This window comes from Thamnophis elegans, chromosome 7, assembly GCF_009769535.1.
Source record: "Thamnophis elegans isolate rThaEle1 chromosome 7, rThaEle1.pri, whole genome shotgun sequence".
Lineage (NCBI taxonomy): Eukaryota > Metazoa > Chordata > Lepidosauria > Squamata > Colubridae > Thamnophis > Thamnophis elegans.
This window is the reverse complement of record NC_045547.1, coordinates 72,581,671-72,604,070: the sequence shown is the minus strand read 5'-3', so window position 1 is coordinate 72,604,070 and position 22,400 is coordinate 72,581,671. Positions and strand designations below refer to the sequence as shown.

At 42.9% G+C, this 22,400-nt stretch overlaps 1 protein-coding gene across 1 annotated transcript in view; it reads right to left on the bottom strand.

Annotated features, from left to right (window-relative positions):
• Positions 1-1,317: 1,317 nt before the first annotated feature.
• Positions 1,318-22,400, bottom strand: part of ARHGAP8 (Rho GTPase activating protein 8) — a 36,842-nt gene continuing 15,759 nt past the window's right edge. Inside the window, exons 6-12 of the mRNA XM_032222145.1 lie at positions 21,021-21,119; positions 20,205-20,315; positions 14,048-14,121; positions 11,733-11,810; positions 8,067-8,195; positions 5,514-5,617; positions 1,318-1,549 (exon numbers count right to left, since the gene is read on the bottom strand). Coding sequence (XP_032078036.1) covers positions 1,352-1,549; positions 5,514-5,617; positions 8,067-8,195; positions 11,733-11,810; positions 14,048-14,121; positions 20,205-20,315; positions 21,021-21,119 — 793 coding nt within the window. The 3' untranslated portion in view covers positions 1,318-1,351. The remainder of the gene's footprint in view (positions 1,550-5,513; positions 5,618-8,066; positions 8,196-11,732; positions 11,811-14,047; positions 14,122-20,204; positions 20,316-21,020; positions 21,120-22,400) is intronic.

Below are 22,400 nucleotides of genomic sequence, written 5' to 3'. Positions count from 1 at the left end.
AACAAGACATCTTTGTTTACAAAGTAATTTATGAAAAGATAGCCCACTATCTACCCAACTTGCTCATAGAACATATATGTCTTAGGAGAAACCGTTCATTGTTTCTAATTTTTTTCCCCTCTAACAGCAGGGACATGTTTTAAAAAGCCACTCTTGTCTTTTTCCTTGTCAAGTCTGGCACAGTAAAAGTATTCAATGCCGCCGATTCTCTCTGGAACCTTCTAAAAAAATCAGACAAATCTTGCAAGCGTTTAAAAGCCCCTGTGGTTTAACTTAACTGCAATATTTACCTCCATTTATGCGCTGTCAGTCACCAGCTTTCAAAGGAAAAGTTTTGATTTTGCATGCTACAATTCCCTTCTTCTTTTTTAATTGTCCTGCGTCCAACTGCACTATGTGTGTTTCTGCAGATTACACCCCCCCCCCACCCGTAATCACCTTCTTTTCTGCAATGGAAATGGCCTGAAAATTGCTCTCCGATAATCAGGGATGAGTTTGTCGGGGCCGCCCTGCCTCACAAAAGCTGGAATTGTGCAATTATCATTTGTAAAGAGAAACTGTTATCAAAGTCACTGCGGGGGACATCTCCAGGACTTCTGTTAAGAGTTGGAGAAATCTGAAACACATATTTCTCACACCAGAAATTTTCTTATAAACTCCCCTGAATAATTCATGAGGCTTGATTTAACAGCACATTTAATTCCTGGCATGTGCTGCCTAGAAAACAGAATTCTCTTAAGGTGCAGCCGCCTGGAAGCAAAGGGGCAACACAGAACTACATTTCTAAATGTTCTTTGAATGCAATTCAAAACTTTTATAATACTGTGTGTTTGCCGTGCCTAGAATCAGTCCAACCAGCCACTAACACTCTGGGGGGAACACAACAGATGCACATTTCGAATCCCCGTCTTATTCCCAACGAAGCAAAAGAAGTCTTGGTTTATCATTCAATCAGTACTCACAGCTCAGGCATTAATGTCCCTGAAAAACAGACGGCTTGGTGATTTCATGCATTTTTTAAAGGGCTTACAAAGGAGGATGGCCCCAAGGAAGAGAATTGTTTGAGCACTGATGCTGAGCTAAGCAAACAAGGGGTGGTGGGTAGTGCAAAAAAGGCCAGAATTCATGAAAGCGGCTACTGTTTAATAAAAATGCATAAATTAGAAAAGGGGCTGCTAGACTCCTGATTTTATTTTATTTTTTTGCTCCCATAAACTAACATGGCTCTCCTCCTCCGACACTTGCCTTGTAACATGGGAATTCATCCTGCTTCCTTGCCTAGAAAAGTGTGGGAAGGAGTGTGTGTGTGTGTGTGTGTGTGTGTTCCTTACAGTCCCCAGTCTCTTGATTTTCAAGGCAAACGTTCACCAGGCACCTTCCGCGAACTGAAGATGATGGGATAGAAATCGATCAGCGACTCCACAAAAAGATTTATAGGCACCAAGGTGCTGAAGGACGGAGCACTGTTGGGTGGCCAGATTAAATTCAAGCCAAAGACACAAGCAAGATTAGAACCGGTCATTTTGTTGAAAATAGTTTCCTGCGACACCTGGAGAAAGAAAGACATAGAAATCAGAACAGATACAACACGTCTAGCAAGGTACAGATTCTGGGCAGAAAGTATTTGAAAAAAAATCAAAATAATGTCCATAATTGCCCGAGTGAAGCTGAGCTCTTCTTTTAAATCAACATTGCATACACAATGTACCAAAGCCTTTTTTCAGTCTGCCCCTGACATTTCAATTCTGAAGCTCATGAAGGAGCAGGTGGCTCGACTTCCTGTACTATTGCTTTTTAGGCAGCTGGCCAAAACTCTTAAGAAATAAAATAAATATACATAATTGTGTGGGAGAGAGGGTACATAGAGAGTGACTGCATGAACTAATTATACATTTCCAGTTTACTCCAAGTCTGTAATAGCCATTCTATGTTGAAAAGTCTGTTTCAGCATGGCATGGATGTTACGGGCATGAATTCTCTGTTTCTTCTTTATCCACAGGTAGAAGGAAACCTGCTAGAAGAGGAATGGGAATTTGGAGATTGTAGAGGTAAACTTTGACCTGAAATAGTTAGGTGGTCAATCTGGATTCCTGGGCAGGCATTCAGGAACACCTGTGAGAAGCATGGCCTAACGAAGTCAGAGAAATTGCTCTCTGATGGGCTTTTTTTTTTTGCAAATAAAGTTTTTTTTTAATTTTTTGTTACAAATTTTAAATTCTTTTTGTAAACAAAGTGTTGTTTGGCGTTTTTCCCCTTTTACATTCTCTCATATACATCATTTTACATCATAATACCCTTCCTAATTTGAGCCATATTATTTTCTTCCCATATTTCCATCTTAAACTTAATTTTTTTCATAACACATGGACAATATCATTTTTTGCCCTTTCAGAAGTAAACCAAATTCATCATTTCATTTTTCATCTGTTATTCTATTTTCTATAGGTGGCATAAATCCCCAAATTCAATTTTCATATAATAATCATTTTACTGTTAATTATCCACAGTTAACAATATTAACATAACTATAATTCCATCACATCCTAGCTAGATATCATTAACAGTGTTAACATATTTCATTTTGTTCTACTAATATACTGATGGACTTTTAAAAAGCAAAATGGAGCGAGCTCCATTTTGCTTGTCTTTGTTCTTACTAAACCTGAAATGAGAGGAGGAGGAGGATCCAATTTAAGTAGCCCCTGGTCCGGCACATTTTGTGAAGATTTTTGCAGCCACAAAAAGCCCAGGTGGCCCTTGAACAGTGGTGGGTTTCATTTTACTACTGGTTCGTTCGTGTGCTTGTGCATGTTCGCCCGCCCAATGCTTCTGCACATGTGCAGAAGCATCCAGGCGGGTGAGTGGAGCCTCCCGCTGCCGCCATTACCGGTTCGCTCAATCTGGGGCGAACCAGCAGAAACCCACCTCTGCTCTTGAATCAATGGAAGCTGAGGATCATGGCAGAAAAGGAAAGTCACATATAAATTACTCTTTGTAGCAAAACAAGCTGTGACTGAAACAGTCTATAGTAATGGATGGGGATTGGCAAATGTAATGATAAACTTAGAATAAAAGTTTCATCTGGAACTGTTCGCCTTTTGAGGTAATCCAAAGAAGCACCAGCCTTTATTGCAAATTTACAATAACTAAATCTTAACTTGGTTTGGTTTGGTTTGGTTTATTGGATGTATATGCTGCCTTTCTCCCAAGGACTCAGGGCGGCATACAACATTAAAAAAACACATATTACAAATGTTAAAAAAAATTAGATAGAATATCCAAAAAACAAACCCAATTAAGATTAACAATAACATTAAAAATGTTGCGGACCTGATAAGAGCGGAAAAATGTTGCTGTTTTGCCGCTTTTATCGCCACTAAGTAGGATTTAATTCTTACTAGTGTTCGATCAGATTCGGACTGGCTGGCCCTCCAACCACTCTCTAGGCGTCTTTTCCGGCGTTTCATCTCCCGGAGCTCCTCAGTAAACCAGGGAGCTACCCAGGATCGACACCGGGTCAGAAGCCGCAAAGGCACAACACGATCCAAAGCCTCATTGGCCACCCTATCCCAGGCTTCCACTAGGGCTTCAGTTGAGCAAGGGATCCAGGAAAAGTCCCAAGCTCCATCAGGAACCTTTCAGGGTCCATCAGGTGCCTGGGGCGGAACCATCTAGTCGGTTCTGCCTCCCTGCGGTGAGGGGTAGCAGTATGGAAATCAAGCCTGATGAGGAAATGATCCGGCCATGACAAGGGTTGGATAGAAATATCCCCTAAATCTAGATCATTCATCTATTGCCCAGAGACAAAAATCAGGTCGAGCGTGTGTCCCCCATTATGGGTGGGGTCTTGAATTAACTGAGTTAGGTCCATAGCCATCATAGAAGCCATGAACTCCCAAGCTAACTCGGATGTCTCGCCAATGGAGGGCAAATTGAAATCTCCCAGGATCATAAGCCTGGGAGAAATAAACCGCCAATCCAGCTAACACATCCAGCAGCTCCGGCAGGGCCGATGAAACGTAGCAGGGAGACAGGTACATAACAAAAAGGCTCACCTGAACTCCAAGGCCCCATTTCACAAAAAGGGATTCACACCCGCCTATCTGAGGCACAGTGACCTCCTGAGGCGCGAGACTTTCCCTAATAACCACCGCCACCCCCCCCACCCCTGCCCTGGGCTCTCGGCTGGTGAAACGCCTGGAAGCCTGGTGGGCATAATTCACTAAGGGGAACACCCCCCTCATGGCCCACCAGGTCTCCGTAATGCACACCAGGTCCGCTCTACCCTCTTGTATGAGGTCGTAAATGAGGGGAGCCTTATGTACCATGGACCTGGCGTTAAGCGACACCAGCCGGAGACCAGGGTCCTGTAATCCCGAGCACCCGGGGGTGTGAGAAGGGTGATGAGGATCAGAACACGCGATCACTCTTAAACAGCAAACCCATGTCCCCGAACATAATTTGGCCCTCTCCCACAAACAGTAGAGATGGTGGACCCCCACAATGGAATGGCTTAATGTCTCCCCCGGAATCCCAACCCTTCCCAGCACTCCCGACCCGTGCCCATTAGCTAGCTCTGGCCTGTGTCCTGGCAGAGGTTCCACCACAAAACTGCGTTCGACTAAACCGCGCTCGATGAAACCGCGTAGCTGACGTCATCGCGGAGACAGAAGCACGCTGTAAACGCTAAACCTAAAATTAACACCTAAACCTAACCCCCCTAAACCTAATCCTAATCCTAACCCTAAACCTAATCCTAACCCTTAACCTAACCCTAACCCTAACCCTTAACCTAACCCTAAACCTAATCCTAACCCTTAACCTAACCCTAACCCTTAACCTAACCCTAAACCTAACCCTAAACCTAACACTTACCTTAAGTTGAATTGGCTTGCTTTCAAAGCGCTATTTAAAGCGCCCTTCTTTCTCCGTGCTGGCTGTTGTCGCCCTGTTGATGACGTCAGCGACGCGGTTTAATCAGGCACCGCTTAGTCGAGCGTGGTTTTGACGGGTCACGCTGGCAGACTCCCCCCCAAGCCTGTCTGAGCCATCCGAATCAACTCCTCTGCCCCTCCTTAAAATTTGATTTAAAAACCCATGTAAAAAATCCCTAAGAAGTCTCTTCTTCACACTTGTCCCTTCTTTACTTTTACTCTCCCCAAAACTAGGGAGGGACTTCTGAGACCCTCCTTTCTGCACCCCTCCGTTGGTCTCAAATTTTGTTTATTGGATTATTGTCTAGGCTGTGGCTATTCTTCCTATTTCCAAAGGTCCTTCCTACATACCATTATGGGTACCAGATTTTCTGCAGGTTATGGTAAAAATCCTCATGGCTGCTAGGATGCGGTAATCATCATCAAGAACGAGGCAGTGTCAATCACCCCATTGCATCAGCCATCTCTTGACTTTTTTGACCGCACCCTGCAGAAAACACTTTGGGTCTGGTAGCAGAAGACTCAGTTAAGAGAGAGTTTCAAAACAGCAACAAAGTTGGGGATTTAATTTGTACCAACCATATGGAGAAAACACATCAGAAACTTTAGCACAACATAATTGTGTTCAGGAAGACTGTGTACAATTTCTTTGCATCTGGTCACTCGCAAGCTGCTTTCCACACCTATGAGAAAAGACAAGGGATTAACCATTTCATTCAGTGATTCCAGCTAAATCTTCCTCCTGAAGTGGTCTGCTTGGATGAAACCTGTTTCCTAATTCAATAAGGTAGAGATAAATACCCCCTTATGCTAAGTTTGATTCCTCCACGATATATCCATGTAATATTTGGTTCAACGGTAGGGAGGATGAAGCTTAAAAAAGACAGGATCAGCAAAATCTGAAGACCTAAACATATAAGACTACTGGAAAATAATACCATACTCCATCACCTAACTGAAGAAGATCCACTAAGTATTTTTGTACACACATTCATTAATAGCAAAATATAAGATTAGGAAGCATGCTCAGATATTTCCTCAGTTATTAGGAAGCATGAGTATTACTAAACCAAAAGTTTGCCTGATTGAAACTTCCCCCCCTTTTTTATATTGTCTAAAGCATTGAGACATGGTGGTTCAGTGGCTAAGACACTGAGCTTGTCGATCAGAAAGGTCAGCAGTTTGGAAGTTCAAATCCCTAGCGCCGTATAACGGAGTGAGCTCCATTACTTGCCCCAGCTTCTGTCAACCTAGCATTTTGAAAGCATGTAAAAATGCAAGTAGAAAAATAGGAACCACCTTTGGTGGGAAAGTAACAGTGTTCCGTGCACCTTCAGCATTTAGTCATGCTGGCCACATGACCATGGAGATATCTTCGGGCAGCGCTGGCTCTTCGGTTTGAAATGGAGATGAGCACCACCTGCTACATGAGCTTCAGTTGTGGATGTGGCTGCCATCTTGACTTTTTTGACCCCGACACTCCTTTGTTCCCAAACTCTTATTTATTTCTATTACTAAATGTCTCAGCCCTGCTCATCTTTTTTGAAATCAGCCAAGATCCATTCGGCCCTATTACAAGGCAGATGGTTCCTCTAGAAATGATCCATTCTGTGGCCACTCAATTTCTTCTGCCTAAGTCTGGACTTATAGCCTAAACAATGACACTTCAGCTTTCCACTTTTGGTATTTAGCAAAATCCTACTCAGATGAGCAGGGAATGCTGCTATTTTCCTTGAGCTCCACGCCCATACGGAAAACCTTCATATTCTCCCAAGTCATCACGTGTTCCACACACAACATAAAAAGTGAGTTTCTTGTTTTCTTCCTTCCAAGCAATTCCAGAATTCAAAACCCATGTTTCTTTCTTCCACCCTTTCAACAATCATGGAATTGTTGCTGTTCTTTTTAACAGACCAGGCTTTTACATTGTGTATCCATAATGACCGTCTCTCTCTCTCTCTCTCTCTCTCTCTCTCTCCCCCCCTCCCTCCCTCTCTCTCTCTGGGATCTTCTGCTCCCACCTTGTCGCTTCAACCTCACACCAAATTTTTTTACTACCGTTTTGGTGGGCATGGCTAGATGGGGGCATGTGACTGAGTGGGCGTGGCCAACTTGACATCACTCACGCACACACACCCTCACCAAGCCATGCCCACCAAAACAGTGGTGAAAGGTTTTGACGGGGGGGGGGGGGGAGACTTCAGCCTCGCCGGAGTATGGGAGCACCTGCAAACTACCCAGTAAGAAAAAAAGTTTTTGTCTTCCCCAGCCCCCAGAAGTACTCTGCAAGCTTCAGCAGGGCTGGGGGAAGAGAAAAACGCCCCCGTTTTTGCAAAACATAGGTGGAAAATGGGCCATTTTCTGCAAAAACTGGGGAAATTTTCCCTCCCCCCCAGCCCTGCTGAAGTCTGCAGAGTGCTTCTGGAGGCTGGGGAAGGGCAAAAATGCCTGTTTTTGTGAAAAACGGCCCATCTCTGTGACCTCTCCGGGACTGCCATGCGCACACCGTTAAAAAAGAGGGAAAATTACATTTTTTTCAATGAAGATTGTTCTGCGCATATTCAGACCAGAAAATAAAGATGGTGGGATAGAACCAGTTCGGTCATGTGTCCGGCCAAATTACTACCTATCACACCCAACCCAATTTCAGTCGTCTCTTTTCAAAATTCCAGAAGATGTGACTGAGGAGCAGGACCAAAGATTTCTCTGTGTCTTGGCCAATCAAGCCTTGTAGGCTTCGCACAGGTCTCATGGGGCTCAGAGCAGGGGTGGGATTCAGCCAGTTCGCACCACTTCGGGAGAACCAGTTGTTAACTTTCTGAGCAGTTTGGTGAACTGGTTGTTGGAAGAAATCATTAGGGCAAAGGACCGGTTGTTAAATTATTTCAATCCCACCCCTGGCTCAGAGAAATACAAGCAATAAACACTCTGAAAAATCTGATATTAAGGTGAAAGCCAGTTTTCAGCCCACACAGTTAGAGAGGGTGCATCACGACACATTCATCTCCTTTGCAGAGATCTACATTGCTAAGAACTGTCTAACTTCACCGTGTTTTACTATTCAGAAAATATGTGGTTGCCACTCGAAGGTACAGATGAGTCAAAGCCATATATTTGTGGAAAGTGACTCACTAGTGATTTGAACGATCTGATCATACATTGGGAAGGTCAGTAAAGGTTCAGGAAGTTCTCGGAGAAAAGCCTTCAAGATTACTCCAGGGATGTGAATATCGCCATATTCATCAAAATCAACAGATTTTCCTGCAACAGAAAATGCCAAAGAATACAAATAAGAAATTGTAAATAAGAGGATTTAATTCAAACACCTTTCATACTCTTTCCTGGGTCAGGAGTCCCTGCGCAGTCACTCAAAGCCCGGTCATCTCAGCCTTGTACTACTGCAATGCATTCTACATGGGGCTACCCTTGAAGAACTTTTAGAAGCTTCAACTGATCCAGAGTGCAGTAGCATGGACAATCTTTGGTGCCTCTAGAGTGGCCCATGTTACATTACTCTTCCTTGAGTTGCACTCATTGCTGGTTTGCTCCTGAATGCAATTTCAGGTGTTGTTTATTACTTACTAGCTGATAACCGGCCACTGCCCAGGTACGGGCGCCCGCAACCCTCCTTCCATGAACGTCCACGATTTGTAATGTTGGGTTTTTCCCCATGCCAGAGGGAGCCCCCTTGTGGAGTAGTGTGAAGTTGTTACTATGGCAACTCCACAGAACTGTAAAGTAGAAGCCGTTTTAAGGCAGTATGGTAGAAGCCATTTTAAGGCACAACAGGCTGTATCCTAACAGAACATACATCCCGAGAGGTGTAGGGGTGTCTTACCCCCACAGTATTTGTTTCCAGAGAGTAAGTAATCTATGTACCAAGTTTGATTGAAATTGCTCTCTCTTTCTCTCTCTCTCTCTCTCTCTCACACACACACACACAGCCAGATAGATAGATAGATATAGATATAGATATAGATATATGAAGCCTTGCATGGCATGGATCCAAGTTACTTAACGAACTTTTTTAACCCCTAAGGGACAGGCCCGCCCCACTAGTACCGCCAGAGAAAGCATGCTGCAGATTCTGTCAGTCAAGGAATTTCAGCATGGCCCTTGCCCTTTGGAACATCTTGCTCCCTGAGGTGAGATTGGCTCCCACTCGCCTGAACCTTCTGCAAACGCTTGAAGATCTGGTTCTGCCAGTTAGCTTGGGGCAGGGAGTATTAGTTATAATTTGTATTTTATTATGATTTTATTGTGATTTTACATGTGTGTGTCCATGTGTATACACATACATACACACACACACACATTTATACATCTATACATACCTATACATATGTCTGTCAAAATCAAAAACAATATCTATCTATCTATCTATCTATCTATCTATCTATCTATCTATCATCCATCCATCCATCCATCCATCCATCCATCCATCCATCCATCCATCATGTCTCTCTCTCTCTCCCATCCATCCTCTTATATTGTCTAACTATCCCTCCCTCCCTCCCTCCATCATCCATCCAACCACCTACTTATCTACCATATCTATCCATCCATCTATCCACCTACCTACCATATCTATCCACCCACCGACCCACCTACCTATCTTAGTTATTTTGATGTTATAAGTCTCCCACAGTCACCTTGCAATGAGGTGGGCAGTTCTCCATTTTCCTTACCTACCCAACTACCCATCTACTTCATAACCTCAAAACCCTTCTTGCTACAGCTATAATCCAAACATTATTTCCATTTTTCCATTGGCTGTAATCTGGCTCAAATGCATATCTTTTCCACGTAAGAGAGTTTGTGAAGTTTATCAAAAACTATATTTATTTTTTTCCCAACATAATTTGATTTTATATCAGATAAGAGATAGAATAATCTTATACTGCATATTCTCTCCCCCGCCCCTTATTGTGGTGATAATGGTATGTTATTATCTAGCAGCAAGATATTTGCACTATAAAAACATTTCATAAAATGACTCCAGTGCATTTCACAAATGATTTCTTTTGACATCGTATCTAAAAAAAAAAGTAAAAAATAAATAAATAGCAAAAAGCAGAGGAGGTGATATTGCTGTTTAGAGAAAATCAAGTTATGCGGGATTCTCAATTTGTCATTTCATAGCTGTTATGAAACCATCAATCTAAACTGGTCACGACTCATTGTACAAACTGCTTTAAATGCTGGTCCTACCTTCTTCCTTTTTGATTTAAGGTTAAGGTGGCATCTCTCCAATCTATTAAAGATCTAGCGTGGAGTGGGGACCAATTTGAACTGGTTAAATTAAAAAGAAAAGTATCTTGCTAGTATATATTTCATGTATTAACTAACTGGGGAGAATCAGTATATCCTTTTCTCATAAAAATAAAAGGTGGCATTTGTTTAATCAATCATATATCTAATATATGATTAGATATATGATTCATTATATCTAATAATATATTAGATATACTATATCTTGATCACAACCACCATCAGTCCATGTACATGCGGAAACATATGACTAGTTTTTCTTTCTGTTTCCTAATTACTTGCATAGGGATTATTCTTTATACTATTTATGTGGTTTATATTTTTTGTCATAGATTGCACCAGTGAGGCTAAAACCAATTTCATTGCATACATGATGTACAATGACAATAAAGGCTATACTATACTAATATTTTCTTTTATTAGGAAAGACCAGTAACATGCACGAGAGAGATCGAAAGACCCGTGTTCATCCGTGAGCAACATAAATAAATCAAGGAAGGGAGACTGCTTGAATCAAGAGGGCAGAAATTGTGTTCCTGGGTGGCATTTAATTGCTGCTATTCCCTTTGTAATCCAGCACCAAATATTCACAAGCCCAAATTGAGAGTTTTGGTTGCATTTTTGATGCTCTGGATAAGTTTTAAGAAGGTGAAACTTTTCTCCTTATGCTTTGCAGATGTCATCTTGACTTTATAACCCCTCCTCTGGGACAGCTCACCAGGGCCAACGCACCACAGTCAACTTACTGTGGTCAACTCACGATTGACCAACTCGCCACAGCCAATTCGCTACGGCACAATTTGCCACAGAACAAGAGTTACACTAATATTGCGTATCCCAAAGGAGGGACAAATTGAAATGCGAATGACAAAAATTAAAAGAACTTTAAAAACCATTTTAAACCATTAAACTGAATTGTTGCATTGTCCCATGGAGACTTGTCCATGGCAAGTTGGCTGTGGCGAGTTGCCTCTCATAGCTGCACCTGCTCAGGTGTGCACACATTTTTCTCTTTGAACGTTCGACCACTTTCCCACCCATTTACAGATGCTCTTACTCCTCGCCTATCTAATATGGTACTTCACTTTTAAAGGGTTTTGTGATTAATCAAACAACTAATGAAAATGAGTCTTTACTTCTTGCTAATAAAAGGGCCAGGGACTCAGGTGGCTCAATAGCTAAGACACTGAGCTTGTCAATCAGAAAGGTAGGCAGTTTGGCGGTTTGAATCCCTAGTACCGCATAATGGAGTGAGCTCCCGTTACTTGTCCCAGCTTCTGCCAACCTAACAGTTCCTAAAGCATGTAAAAATGCAAGTAGGAAAATAGCAACCACCTTTGGTGGGAAGGTAACAGCGTTCCATGCGCCTTAGGCATTGAGTCATGCCGGCCACATGACCACGGAGACATCTTCGGACCGCGCTAGCTCTTCGGCTTTGAAACAGAGATGAGCACTGCCCCCTAGAGTTGGGAACGACTAGCATATATGTGCGAGGGGAACCTTTACGTTAATAAAAGGGCCGCTTACCTTGATTGTAAAGTTTTTGAATCTCTTGAATAGTTTTGATGCCCGATGATCTTCGAAACAGTCCTTCCGTTTTCAGCCCTTGAAGAGGGAAGGATTAAAGTTACTTTTTGCCACTATTGTTCATTCCAGATTAAATCCTTAGTATTCTTGTGAATAGAAGTGTCATTTTTTCCCAATACAGGTTCATATTAGCAAATTGTTTCATTTTTTTCATCAGAAATCAGCTGAAAGTAATTTTTTTTCTACTTTTGCTGTATCGTTGCGATTCTTTAGTGTTTTATAAAGTCTCTGCAAGCAAAGTGTGGTCATCCCAGGCTAGTTTTTTTGCATAACCAAAGCATTTATGCTGAGGCATTTACTCAAGCACAGTAAGCATCAGTAGAAATCTAAGATCCAATTTGCATCTCCTGTTTTATGAGCTGGAAAGGACTGAAAAATGACTCTGTTGCAGTGATGGCAAACCTTTTCTGCACCGAGCGCCCAAACCGGAACGTCCGTGCATTCACATGCATTTGCATGCACTGGAGTGCCGGAAACCCAAAGACCACCTGGCCAGCACATGCATGCCTGTTTTTGGCCATTTTAGGCTGTTCTTCCGAGCTGTATTCCGAGCCATTTTTCAGGCTGATTTTTGGGCTGTTTCCGGGCCTTTTTTAGGCCATTTTTCAGGCTGGTTTTCTTGGTTGTTTTCAGGCAATTTGCTGAAACAAAAATGGCCTGAAAAACGACCCCCCAAAAATGGCCTGAAAATGGCCCAAAAATGGTATGAAAACAGCCCTAAAATTGGTCTGAAAATGGCCTGAAAACATTTTTGGCTTTTTGGGTCATTTTCAGGCTGTTTTCTGGTGTTCTCGTGCCCAAGATGACCAATTGGAAATGGTGCACGTGCCCACAGAGAGGGCTCTGCATGCCACCTCTGGAACATGTGCCATAGGTTTGCCATCACAGCTCGATGGCTTTGCCTGGTTGTACGTGATGCTGGGCGCACGGAAGAAGCAACAGGCTCACAAAGACAATTGGTAGTTGGTTTCAAAGAGTGAGAAAAACGTTGGTCACCACTTTATGGGTGAGTGTAAAATTCCTCAACCTTGGCAGCTTGAAGATGTGTGGAATTCGGGGAGATGAAGTCCACACACCTTCGATTTATTTGTTAAATTGTAATACAACTGCCAAACTACAGGCAGCCAGCTGAAGTAGCCTGCAGTACTGCCTTCTAACCACAAAGCCACCACAGCTCTTATTTATTATTTTTCTGTTCAAAGTGCCACAGTTTAATGTTTATTTAATGAATGTTGAATGTTTATTTCATTTATATGCTGCCCTTTTCCCCCGCAGGGTCTTCAAATTTTGCATCCATTAAATCATTCATTTTAAAAAAATCTGTTCACTGTTAGATATGTTCAGGTTCTGAATTGTATTTCATTAATAGAATATATGTTACCTACTAAAAGACTGTATTACTAATATTATTCTCTTCCTAGTACCTATCTCGTCCCACTTATGACTATAATCATGTTGCTTGTATCTTTAAATTTTATATTGTTTTAGTTCCTAGTATAGTATAATTTGATTACTTATTAGTAATCTATGACTATCACTGTGTTCTATCTTCTGATTCTTGATGAATGTATTCTATTTTATTTTTCTTATGTACACTGAGAGCCTATGCACCAAAGACAAATCCCTTGTGTGTCCAATCACACTTGGCTAATAAAGAATTCTATTCTATTCTATTCTATTCTATTCTATTCCATTCCAATTTCAGTTCCATTCTATTCTATTCCTTTCCCTTCTCTTCTCTCTTCTCTTCTCCTTTTCTATTCTTTTCTATTCTATTCTATTCCATTCCATTCTACCCAACAAATGTTCAGTATTTGAGTCACAAGATTTTCAAATTCAATCTAATTTTTCATTGTCCTCCCTTGTTTTTTAAATTCTTTTGTTGACGTGTTACTTATCTGGGAATATTGGAACCAACTGAGTGTGGAAGAGCATGGTGTAACAAAATTCTCAAGAGACCTTAATTTTATCCTGTTCATAATAAAGTCTTGTAATTTAAACAGAATTTTCTCCACTGATGAAATTTCTTACTGCTTTCTTCATCATAAGAGTATACATTTAGTGAGGAAGCAAGAGGGGAGACGTTTAGGTTTATTTTTTTCCTATATTTATCTCAAATGTTCAACGACTTGCTTGATTTTGGATAGTCTCTTGAAAATTATTCATTTCTATGAATCGGCTCAAATATGTCTGCAGAAATCGGTCTCTTCCATTAAGATGATGGAACTATAGGCAGATATGAAGTGAATCCTTACCTCTTTTTTTCAAGTAAGCCACTGTGTGATTCATTACAGGTGGGATTAATTCCCCTTTGTTTTTAGCACTGAGGCTGTTGGAGAAAAGAAAACAGGTTGAAACATGACCTGAACAAAAATCACAGCATTGGAAAAGCTATCTTGCTTTTAATCTGTTAAACCTGCCTTACATTTGAAAAGAAAAGAAAAAAGAAGTGTCTCAAAAAAAGGAGGGAGTGCGTTGGTTTTGACGCTGTGTCTGCCATCTAGTAGATTTTGACACATGCCCCCATATAGAGAAAAAAGTTATTTGATAGCAAGTTGTTACTTGGAACATCCAATGTGAAAAGAAAATCAGTTGTGGAGCTCATTCAACATAACTTCAGAAGAATTCCTTAACAGGGTAAAAATGAAACGTGTTATCTCCACAGAAAGAGTTTTTGAACCTTGTTCAAGGAAAAATGACTTGTTTGTTCGTTTGTTCAATCAATCAATCAATCAATTTCTATAGCCACCCGTCTCAACCAGTGACTCTGGGCAGCTTACAGTTCTAAAAATATAAAAGCAATTAAACATTAAAAAAATTAAAACAATAGGTAAAGGTTCCTCTCGCACATATGTGCTAGTCGTCCCCAACTCTAGGGGGCGGTGCTCATCTCTGTTTCAAAGCTGAAGAGCCAGCACTGTCCAAAGACACCTCCGTGGTCATGTGGCCAGCATAACTAAATGCCGAAGGCACATGGAACACTATTACCTTCCCACCAAAGTGGTCCCTATTTTTCTACTTGCATTTTTATGTGCTTTCAAACTGCTAGGTTGGCAGAAGCTGGGACAAGTAACGGGAGCTCACTCCGTTATGCAGTGCTAGGAATTCGAACCACCGAACTGCTGACCTTTCCGATCGACAAGCTCAGCGTCTTAGGCACTGAGCCACTGTGCCCTTTTGAATCACCGCATCCCTTATTAAAACAATAAAAGTATCCAAAATATGATATATACATCAGCTGAGATAATTAAGCAATTGGCAGTAAAGCCAAGAAACACGGTCCTTAACATATTCAGAACTCCCAGCCCAGGAATGAAGTTTTTTAAGCCTTACGAAAGGCCATCCAGGTTGGGGCCTTTTTAATTTCCAAGAGGAGAATATTTCACAAAGCAGGGGCAACTGCAGAAAAGGCCCATCTTCTGATCCCCAGGCTATCGGATACTCTTTGGATGACGGGATCTGCAGCATGCCCAATCTGATGGATCAAATTGGAGGGGTAGAGATTCTTGGAAAAAGGCAATCCCTTAGGTAACCTTGTCCCAAGCCATGTAGGTTCTGATTATATGTTCTGATTAATGTTCTGATTTCTCAGAAAGTTATCTTCAACTAGGAAGTATGAAGTTCATAGGCGGGTTTTCAGGAAAAGTGTATTATGGTTTGCAAGAGTTTGGATTTGATTCCAAAAAAGGGGCTTTGAGTAAACACACCTCTTGCCTGCAACTCTTTAAAACAGTTGCATCATCTCATGACGTTAGATTACATATTTTATCTCACTTTTATTACTTTGTAAATAACTTAAGATGGCAAGTATGCATAAATTCCTTCCTATTTTCCCAACAACCTTGGGTTGAGCTGAGAGAGTGTGACTGGCCCAATGTCACCCAGCTGGCTTTCAGAAGGAACTAGAATTCACAATTTCTTGCTTCTATCCTGATGCCTTAACCATCTCCAAAGCATGTCCATCCTTCCTTCCTTCCTTCCTTCCTTCCTTCCTTCCTTCCTTCCTTCCTTCCTTCCTTCCTTCCTTCCTTCCTTCCTTCCTCCCCTTCCCTTCCCTTCCCTTCTCCCTCTTGCAGCTGTGGAATATCCTGGCATGCGCTGGTTCATGCTATCATAGACCAAGTTCTAGGAAAGGGTCACCATGAATACACATCTAGCCAACATCATTCCTGGTATTGATTATCTGAAAACTCAAAGGTGGAAAGTTGTGTGTTACAGTCATAGGTCTCCCTCACTTTCTGGAAATTAAATGCCCCATTTAAGTTCACATAGGAGAATTCTATGAGATGACAAAGATAATGAACCGGTCTTAAAGAATTCCACATCCATAAATGGAAAATTCTGTTATTTGAGAAGGGTTTGGCGGTTGTGCTAGTTTAGAAGCTCACAGAAAGTCCCACTAAGGAGTGGCAGGAGTGGTGTGGTAAGGTTGAACATCAATAGACCTCCAGAAGCACAGTGAGCACTTTTCAAGGCTTTCTTGACCAAGGGACCATCCAGCTTTTATCCAGAAGATGCCATGCTTGATGACTCACCTCCTTTAAGGTTACCTTAGCAGTTGGCCAACTTAGGCTCACAGGCTAAGCAGATTCAAGTAGGTTAGTACTTGGATGTCTTTATTAACAAGATTTCTATAATGCTTAGTCCAAAGAATTTCAGGCACCGTGCAATCTCTATGGTGCGTGGGCAGTGGTGGGTTTCAAAAATTGTTCGAACCTACTCTGTGGGTGTGGCCTCCTTTGTGAGAGTGGCCACTCATGTGACCGGATGGGAGTGGCTTGCTGCCCATGTGACCGGATATGAAGATGCCGACGACACTTGTCAGAACCACCTTAAATTATCTCACACACAGCACTGGCATGCATAAGAATATGATGTACACTTGTTTTTTAAAAGGCATCTTTGGTTTGCGTTAAAACAACTTCAACAGACGCAAAGTTCTGATTGCACCACAAACGCAGTAGTCATCCTTACCTTTCACAGAGGCACTGAGTTTTATAAATATGAGCATGAGAGTGTAGAATAATCATATCCAAGGACCAGTGGTGGGTTTCAAAAAATTTTTGGAACCTCTTGTGTAGGTGTGGCCTGCTTTCCGGGTCCACTGATGGAACCTCTTCTAACCGGTTCGGTAGATTTGACGAACCAGTTCTACTGAATAGGTGCAAACTGGTAGGAACCCACCTCTGTGCGTGGGACACTATCTATCAGCCTCTATCTCGCATGCTTGCTATCAGCTGCCATAGTAACGGGAAGGAAGGCAGCTCATGGTAGTTGAGCAGGGAACCATGCTGGTGGACACATCTCGAGACATCTCAAAAAGGGGAGTTTTGTTCTCACCATCTTCTGCACATGCTGGAGGTTCGTGTTTGGGTTTGGTCAAGGCCAACCATCTCTGCATACCAGTGGAACGAGACTGCCTTAAGATGCACCCCGCATGACACCCTTGGGGACTGGAGCTTGGACATTGGGTCGGGATAACTGGTGGGAGGGATTTGGGTAAATGTTTGAAATGTACGAGTTCACACTTTTTTGCCTCGGATCTTGCTTCACTTTCGCTGTTTTCATTTCATATCCAGTTAAAAGCAATAGCAATAGCAGTTAGACTTATATACCGCTTCATAGGGCTTTCAGACCTCTCTAAGCAGTTTACAGAGTCAGCATATTGCCCCCAACAACAATCCGGGTCCTCATTTTACTCACCTCTGAAGGATGGAAGGCTGAGTCAACCCTGAGCCGGTGAGATTTGAACAGCCAAACTGCAGAACTGCAGTCAGCTGAAGTAGCCTGCAGTGCTGCATTTAACCACTGCACCACCTCGGCTCCATTAGAGAAAAGTATCTTTTCTCTAATTATTTGGAGTTGGGGGGGGTTCTTTCTTGGATATTGAGTGAGGCAAGCCTGACCCTATCCCCAAATCCCAACTTCCTAACCCAAGCTGGGACCTAAAATACACCCAAGAAAAATGATGATGATGATGATGCTCCTGCCAAAAAAACATCTTGAACATCGACTCATCAGGATTTTTGTTGATCTTGAAGGCTAGAAGGCCTCTGGCTGACTTTGGGCCATGAAGTTTCTCCCAGCCAAATCAAGTCCTCAAGGTTATTATCAGGTTAAAATGAGGGAGTGTCTCTATGTGTTAAAACAAGGTCAAAATCTATCTAAACAGATAGGAAGCGATATAGAGAGACATAATTGAGTTTGGCTGAAATATGAATCTGGCCACTCGGGATTAGTTCCATGACCGCTGCGGTTGAGCCCCCAACTCATATTTAGAAGCTCCAATATAAGGAAAGCTTATAAGTTTGCTTCAGATAGAAAACACAGGACATTTATTCCTTCTCTGATCATTCTTTCACCATTATAGCTCACTGCATTTCTCTTAAGCAAAGGAGAAATGACACTATCGGTAGCTATTAATAACTTGGACAGGCAGAAAATGTCAGCTTGTATTAGTAGGCATTGCTGTGCAAGAATGAAGCATCTCTGGACCACGCTTTAAGTGTTACAAGGAATTCCTTTGTCTGGCCTGGAAGCTATATTTTGCACTGGGTCTTCCAGCCTGCCACCTTCAATGCTGTGGGAAAATGGGAGGGGGGATTCTATGGCGTATGGGAGATATATAGTTATAATAACATTCCTTTCTCAAAGAGTCAAGGACATTTTGCCCTGCACCTGGTGGTACCATGATAAATTTCCCGACAAGCCAAAGGGCCCCCCTGAAGTGGGGTGGGGGAGAGGTGGTTAGTTATGCTTATGTTAACCCCCACATTACTCTCTTTTCAGGATAAGCTTTTCTTCTGAGGAGAGGCCGCCTGTCAGGCCTGCAGCCATCTTTTCAGGGGGCGGGAGCAGGAAAAAGGCCTCATGGCTCCTCAAAAGCACAGCGGAGGAGGAGGGGGCAGCTCAGGTGCTCCAAGCAGAGGGGGAGGCACCGCTGCCACGGGCGGGGGTGCTGGCGGGAGCTTTGGCGGTTTCACCTCAACTGCAGCACTGGACGGCAAATCCGGCACTGCTGTTGGAGGAGGAGGAGGCAGCAGCAGTTTTCTGGTGGCGGCGGGGGCTTTGGCGGCTTCACTTCAGCCGCAGCACCGGGCACAAGTGGCTAGGACTGGCCACCCAGAAAGGACCTCCCCGGGCTTGCTTTGCTGAACACAGGGCAACTGATGGTAGTTTGAGTGGCGCAGCCGGCGCCTAGGAGGTCCTAGGAGACCGGCCGTGCCGCGTAAGCTCCTGCCGCCATCCGCCTCGCCCCCCGCACCCGTGCTAATCCTAACCAGGACAGCTGAGGGTCCTCAGCTTCCGGAGCCTGTGACATTAGAAATCACTGTGCAGCAGTTGGAAACTGCTGCGTGTTTTCTTGCCACGTGCGCGGCCGCACAGCCAAACACCTTAGAGGGAACATTGATTGTTGGGTGAAAAAGAGAAAATTTGAGCGTTTTTCTCTGCAGAACCCCACCTTATCACAAGCAAAATCATGATGGGGTTAGTGTGAGTTCTTTTGCAAGATTCCCTTTTTCTCAGGATTACTGTATTTTTCGGAGTATAAGACCGTATTTTTTGGAGTATAAGACGCAGTGGAGTATAAGATGCACGAAGATTTTGAAGAGGCAAATTTTTTTAAAAAAATTTGTACTCTGCAGACCTCCCCAAAAATGGCCCAGTTTTTGTCCAAAAAAGGGCATGCATAGCCTTCAGGAGGGTTTGTAGAGTGCTCTTGGGAGCTGGGGGGGGGGAGTTAAAATTAGCAAAAAAATTGGCCTATTTTTCATTAAAGAAAGGGCATGCATAGCCTTTAGGAGGCTTATAGTGCGCTCCTGGGGGCTGGGGGGGGGCAACAATGAGCAAGAAAATGGCCCATTTTTGCTCATTTTTGCTCTCTCCAGCCACCAGGAGCACTCTGGAAACCTCCTAAAGGCTATGCACGGCCATTTTTTGCAAAGGGGGCAGGGTTTCGAGAGGCCAAAAATGCTGTATTCAGTGTATAAGATGCACCCAGATTTTCACCCTCTTTTTTGAGGAAAAAAGGTGCGTCTTATACTCCGAAAAATATGATAGCTAATCCCCCCTCCAATAATAGTTTGTTCCCTCTGACCTTATCCCCAAGATGACTTTGGCATTCCTTTACAAGCCCAGATGTGGAGCTGATGGTCCTGACAGCAAGACGTGTAGCAGGCCTGAGATGCCATCAAGGTAGACTAGTTAATCTTCCGAAGGGGTCAGATCAGTGGTGTGATTCAGCCAGTTCGCACCACATCAGGAGAACTGTTTGTTAACTTTCTGAGCAGTTTGGTGAACTGGTTGTTGGAAGAATTCATTAGGGCAAAGCACTGATTGTTAAATTATATGAACCCCACCACTGGGTAAGATTCCATTCAGCAACATGGTCAAATAAAGCAGGGGGCTTACTACTGAAGGCTGACTCCAAACTGCTGCGTTGGAAGAGGAGGCCGCGGTGGAGGACGTTTTGCCGGAGGAAGGGATCTGCTCTTCTGTTTCATCCGAAGATTTTCATCGTGTCTGGTGGGGAAACACAATCTCAATATTCAACAGGTAAAATGTTTGGTCCACTTATATCACTCAAGCTAAACTCATAGGTAGAGGGGAAAATGGTGAAGAGAGGAGGTAGAGGAAGAAGTAAAGAGGAGGAGAAGGAGGAGGCAGAGAGGAGGAGGCAGAGAGGAGGAAGAAGTAAAGAGGAGGAGGAGGAGGAGGAGGAGGGGAAGGAGGAAGAAGAGGCAGAGAGGAGGAAGAGGAGAGGAGGAGGCAGAGGAGGAAGAGGAGGAAGAGGAGAAGGACTTCGCTCCTCTTTTGTTTCCTATGGGATGGGCCAATCACCTCCAAGGTGTGGCTTTACTCTTAAGTCGACCCTGCTTTCTTAGTTGTTCTTGTCTTCTGGAGCACATGCACACACTGGGAACAGGCTCCAGCTGTTCCTCTGCCTCACTGCTGTCTAAGCTCCCTCTCTGACTCTGACACAAAGTCCTTATCTGAGCTTTCCTCAGCCCTCAGGACTGGCCCATGTTCCTCCCCAACCTTCTCACTGACTCTGCTGCCAGCTCTGCTGGGCACCGGTGGGCCACAACACTCACGTTGGTTAGGATACAAAGTGCTTAGCTCTATAAAGTACAGGCTAATCTAAATCAGTTGTATCAAAATCTGGGCAGGCGTCTGAGAAAAATAAAAATAGCTGTAAATATTAAAGTAAGAAGAAAAATCACATACCGAATCACTTCTTCAGGGATATTCAAGTGTTCGTATTTCAGGTGGTCTCTCAACTCACTTAAGTAATTCAAATAGAACACCTTTTTTCCAAACTTGTGGCTGAAAACACAGAAGACCTTCTATCAGTATCAATATCTGGAGCAGGAGGAACACCTGAATTGCTTATCAGACAGGACCAGAATGGCACAAAATGGCGGAAGCAGCCATTTTCATATGATCAAATGTATGCACACACCATGCTTGTGATCGGTCTGATACGAATAATTGTCTTTCAGAATAGAACTTCTAGCTGCACAGATTGGAAACGATTCTTTCAAGAACTCGACAAAAACGTCTGTCTTAAAAATGTAGGGAAAGGCATGTCCTATTATAAGATTTTTGGTTGATAGTGATGCCCCAACTAGATAATCCAGCTGGGCTCAGGGGCTTCCATAGGGAAGAAACAGCTGTGTCAAAAAAAATAAAAACTATGCCTGTTATTATATATTGTTGACTATTTCCCATGCAAAGTGAACACAACAACAGCAATAGCACTCAGAGTTTTATACTTCTTCACAAGTCAGAACTGAAGAAGCTTCTTGGATGAGAAGCAAAATGTCTTCAAGGAAAAACAAAGTCCAGTTGCCTTTTTGAAAAAGTGCTTTGGGGCCCTTATGGTGTATTTATATATTATGTTTTTATGTTCCCATCTTCTATTCAGGAGCTGAGAGTGACATTCATAGAGCTTCTTCCCCAAGTTTCTCAACTACAATCACGCTTTGAGAGAAGGGCTGGTCCATGTATCTCCCTGCTCCTACGACAGCACCTTCTCCACTCCCCACATCACAATGCTCTCTAATAGCTAAACCCAGGACAGCAGAAATAATAGCAATAGCACTTAGACTTATACACTGCTTTACAGTGCTTTACAGCCCTCTCTAAGCGGTTTATAGAGTCAGCATATTGCCCCCAACAATCTAGGTCCTCATTTTACCGACCTCGGAAGGATGGAAGGTGCACTCAACCTTGAGCCGGTGACAATCGAACTGCTGGCCGTCGGCAGAATTAGCCTGCAATACTGCATTCTAACACTGCACCACCACAGCTAATGTGGAAAATGCAATTCCACAGTGCCCTTCAATATATTATCTGTAGTAGGACTAGGAGCAATGTAATAAAGCACCAATCATCTTGCATAACTGTGCAAAACTCCATCATTGTTTCAAAACATATGTTAAAATGATGGACACATATGACAGCCAAAGAATCAAAGGAAGTTAATGGTGACAAAGAAACTTCCCTTTCTTTGAGAAAATGTTAAATTTTATCTCCCTTTTCTTATTAATATAACTACTCATTGACTTGTAATCACAATTGAGCCACACATTTTTGATGTTAAGT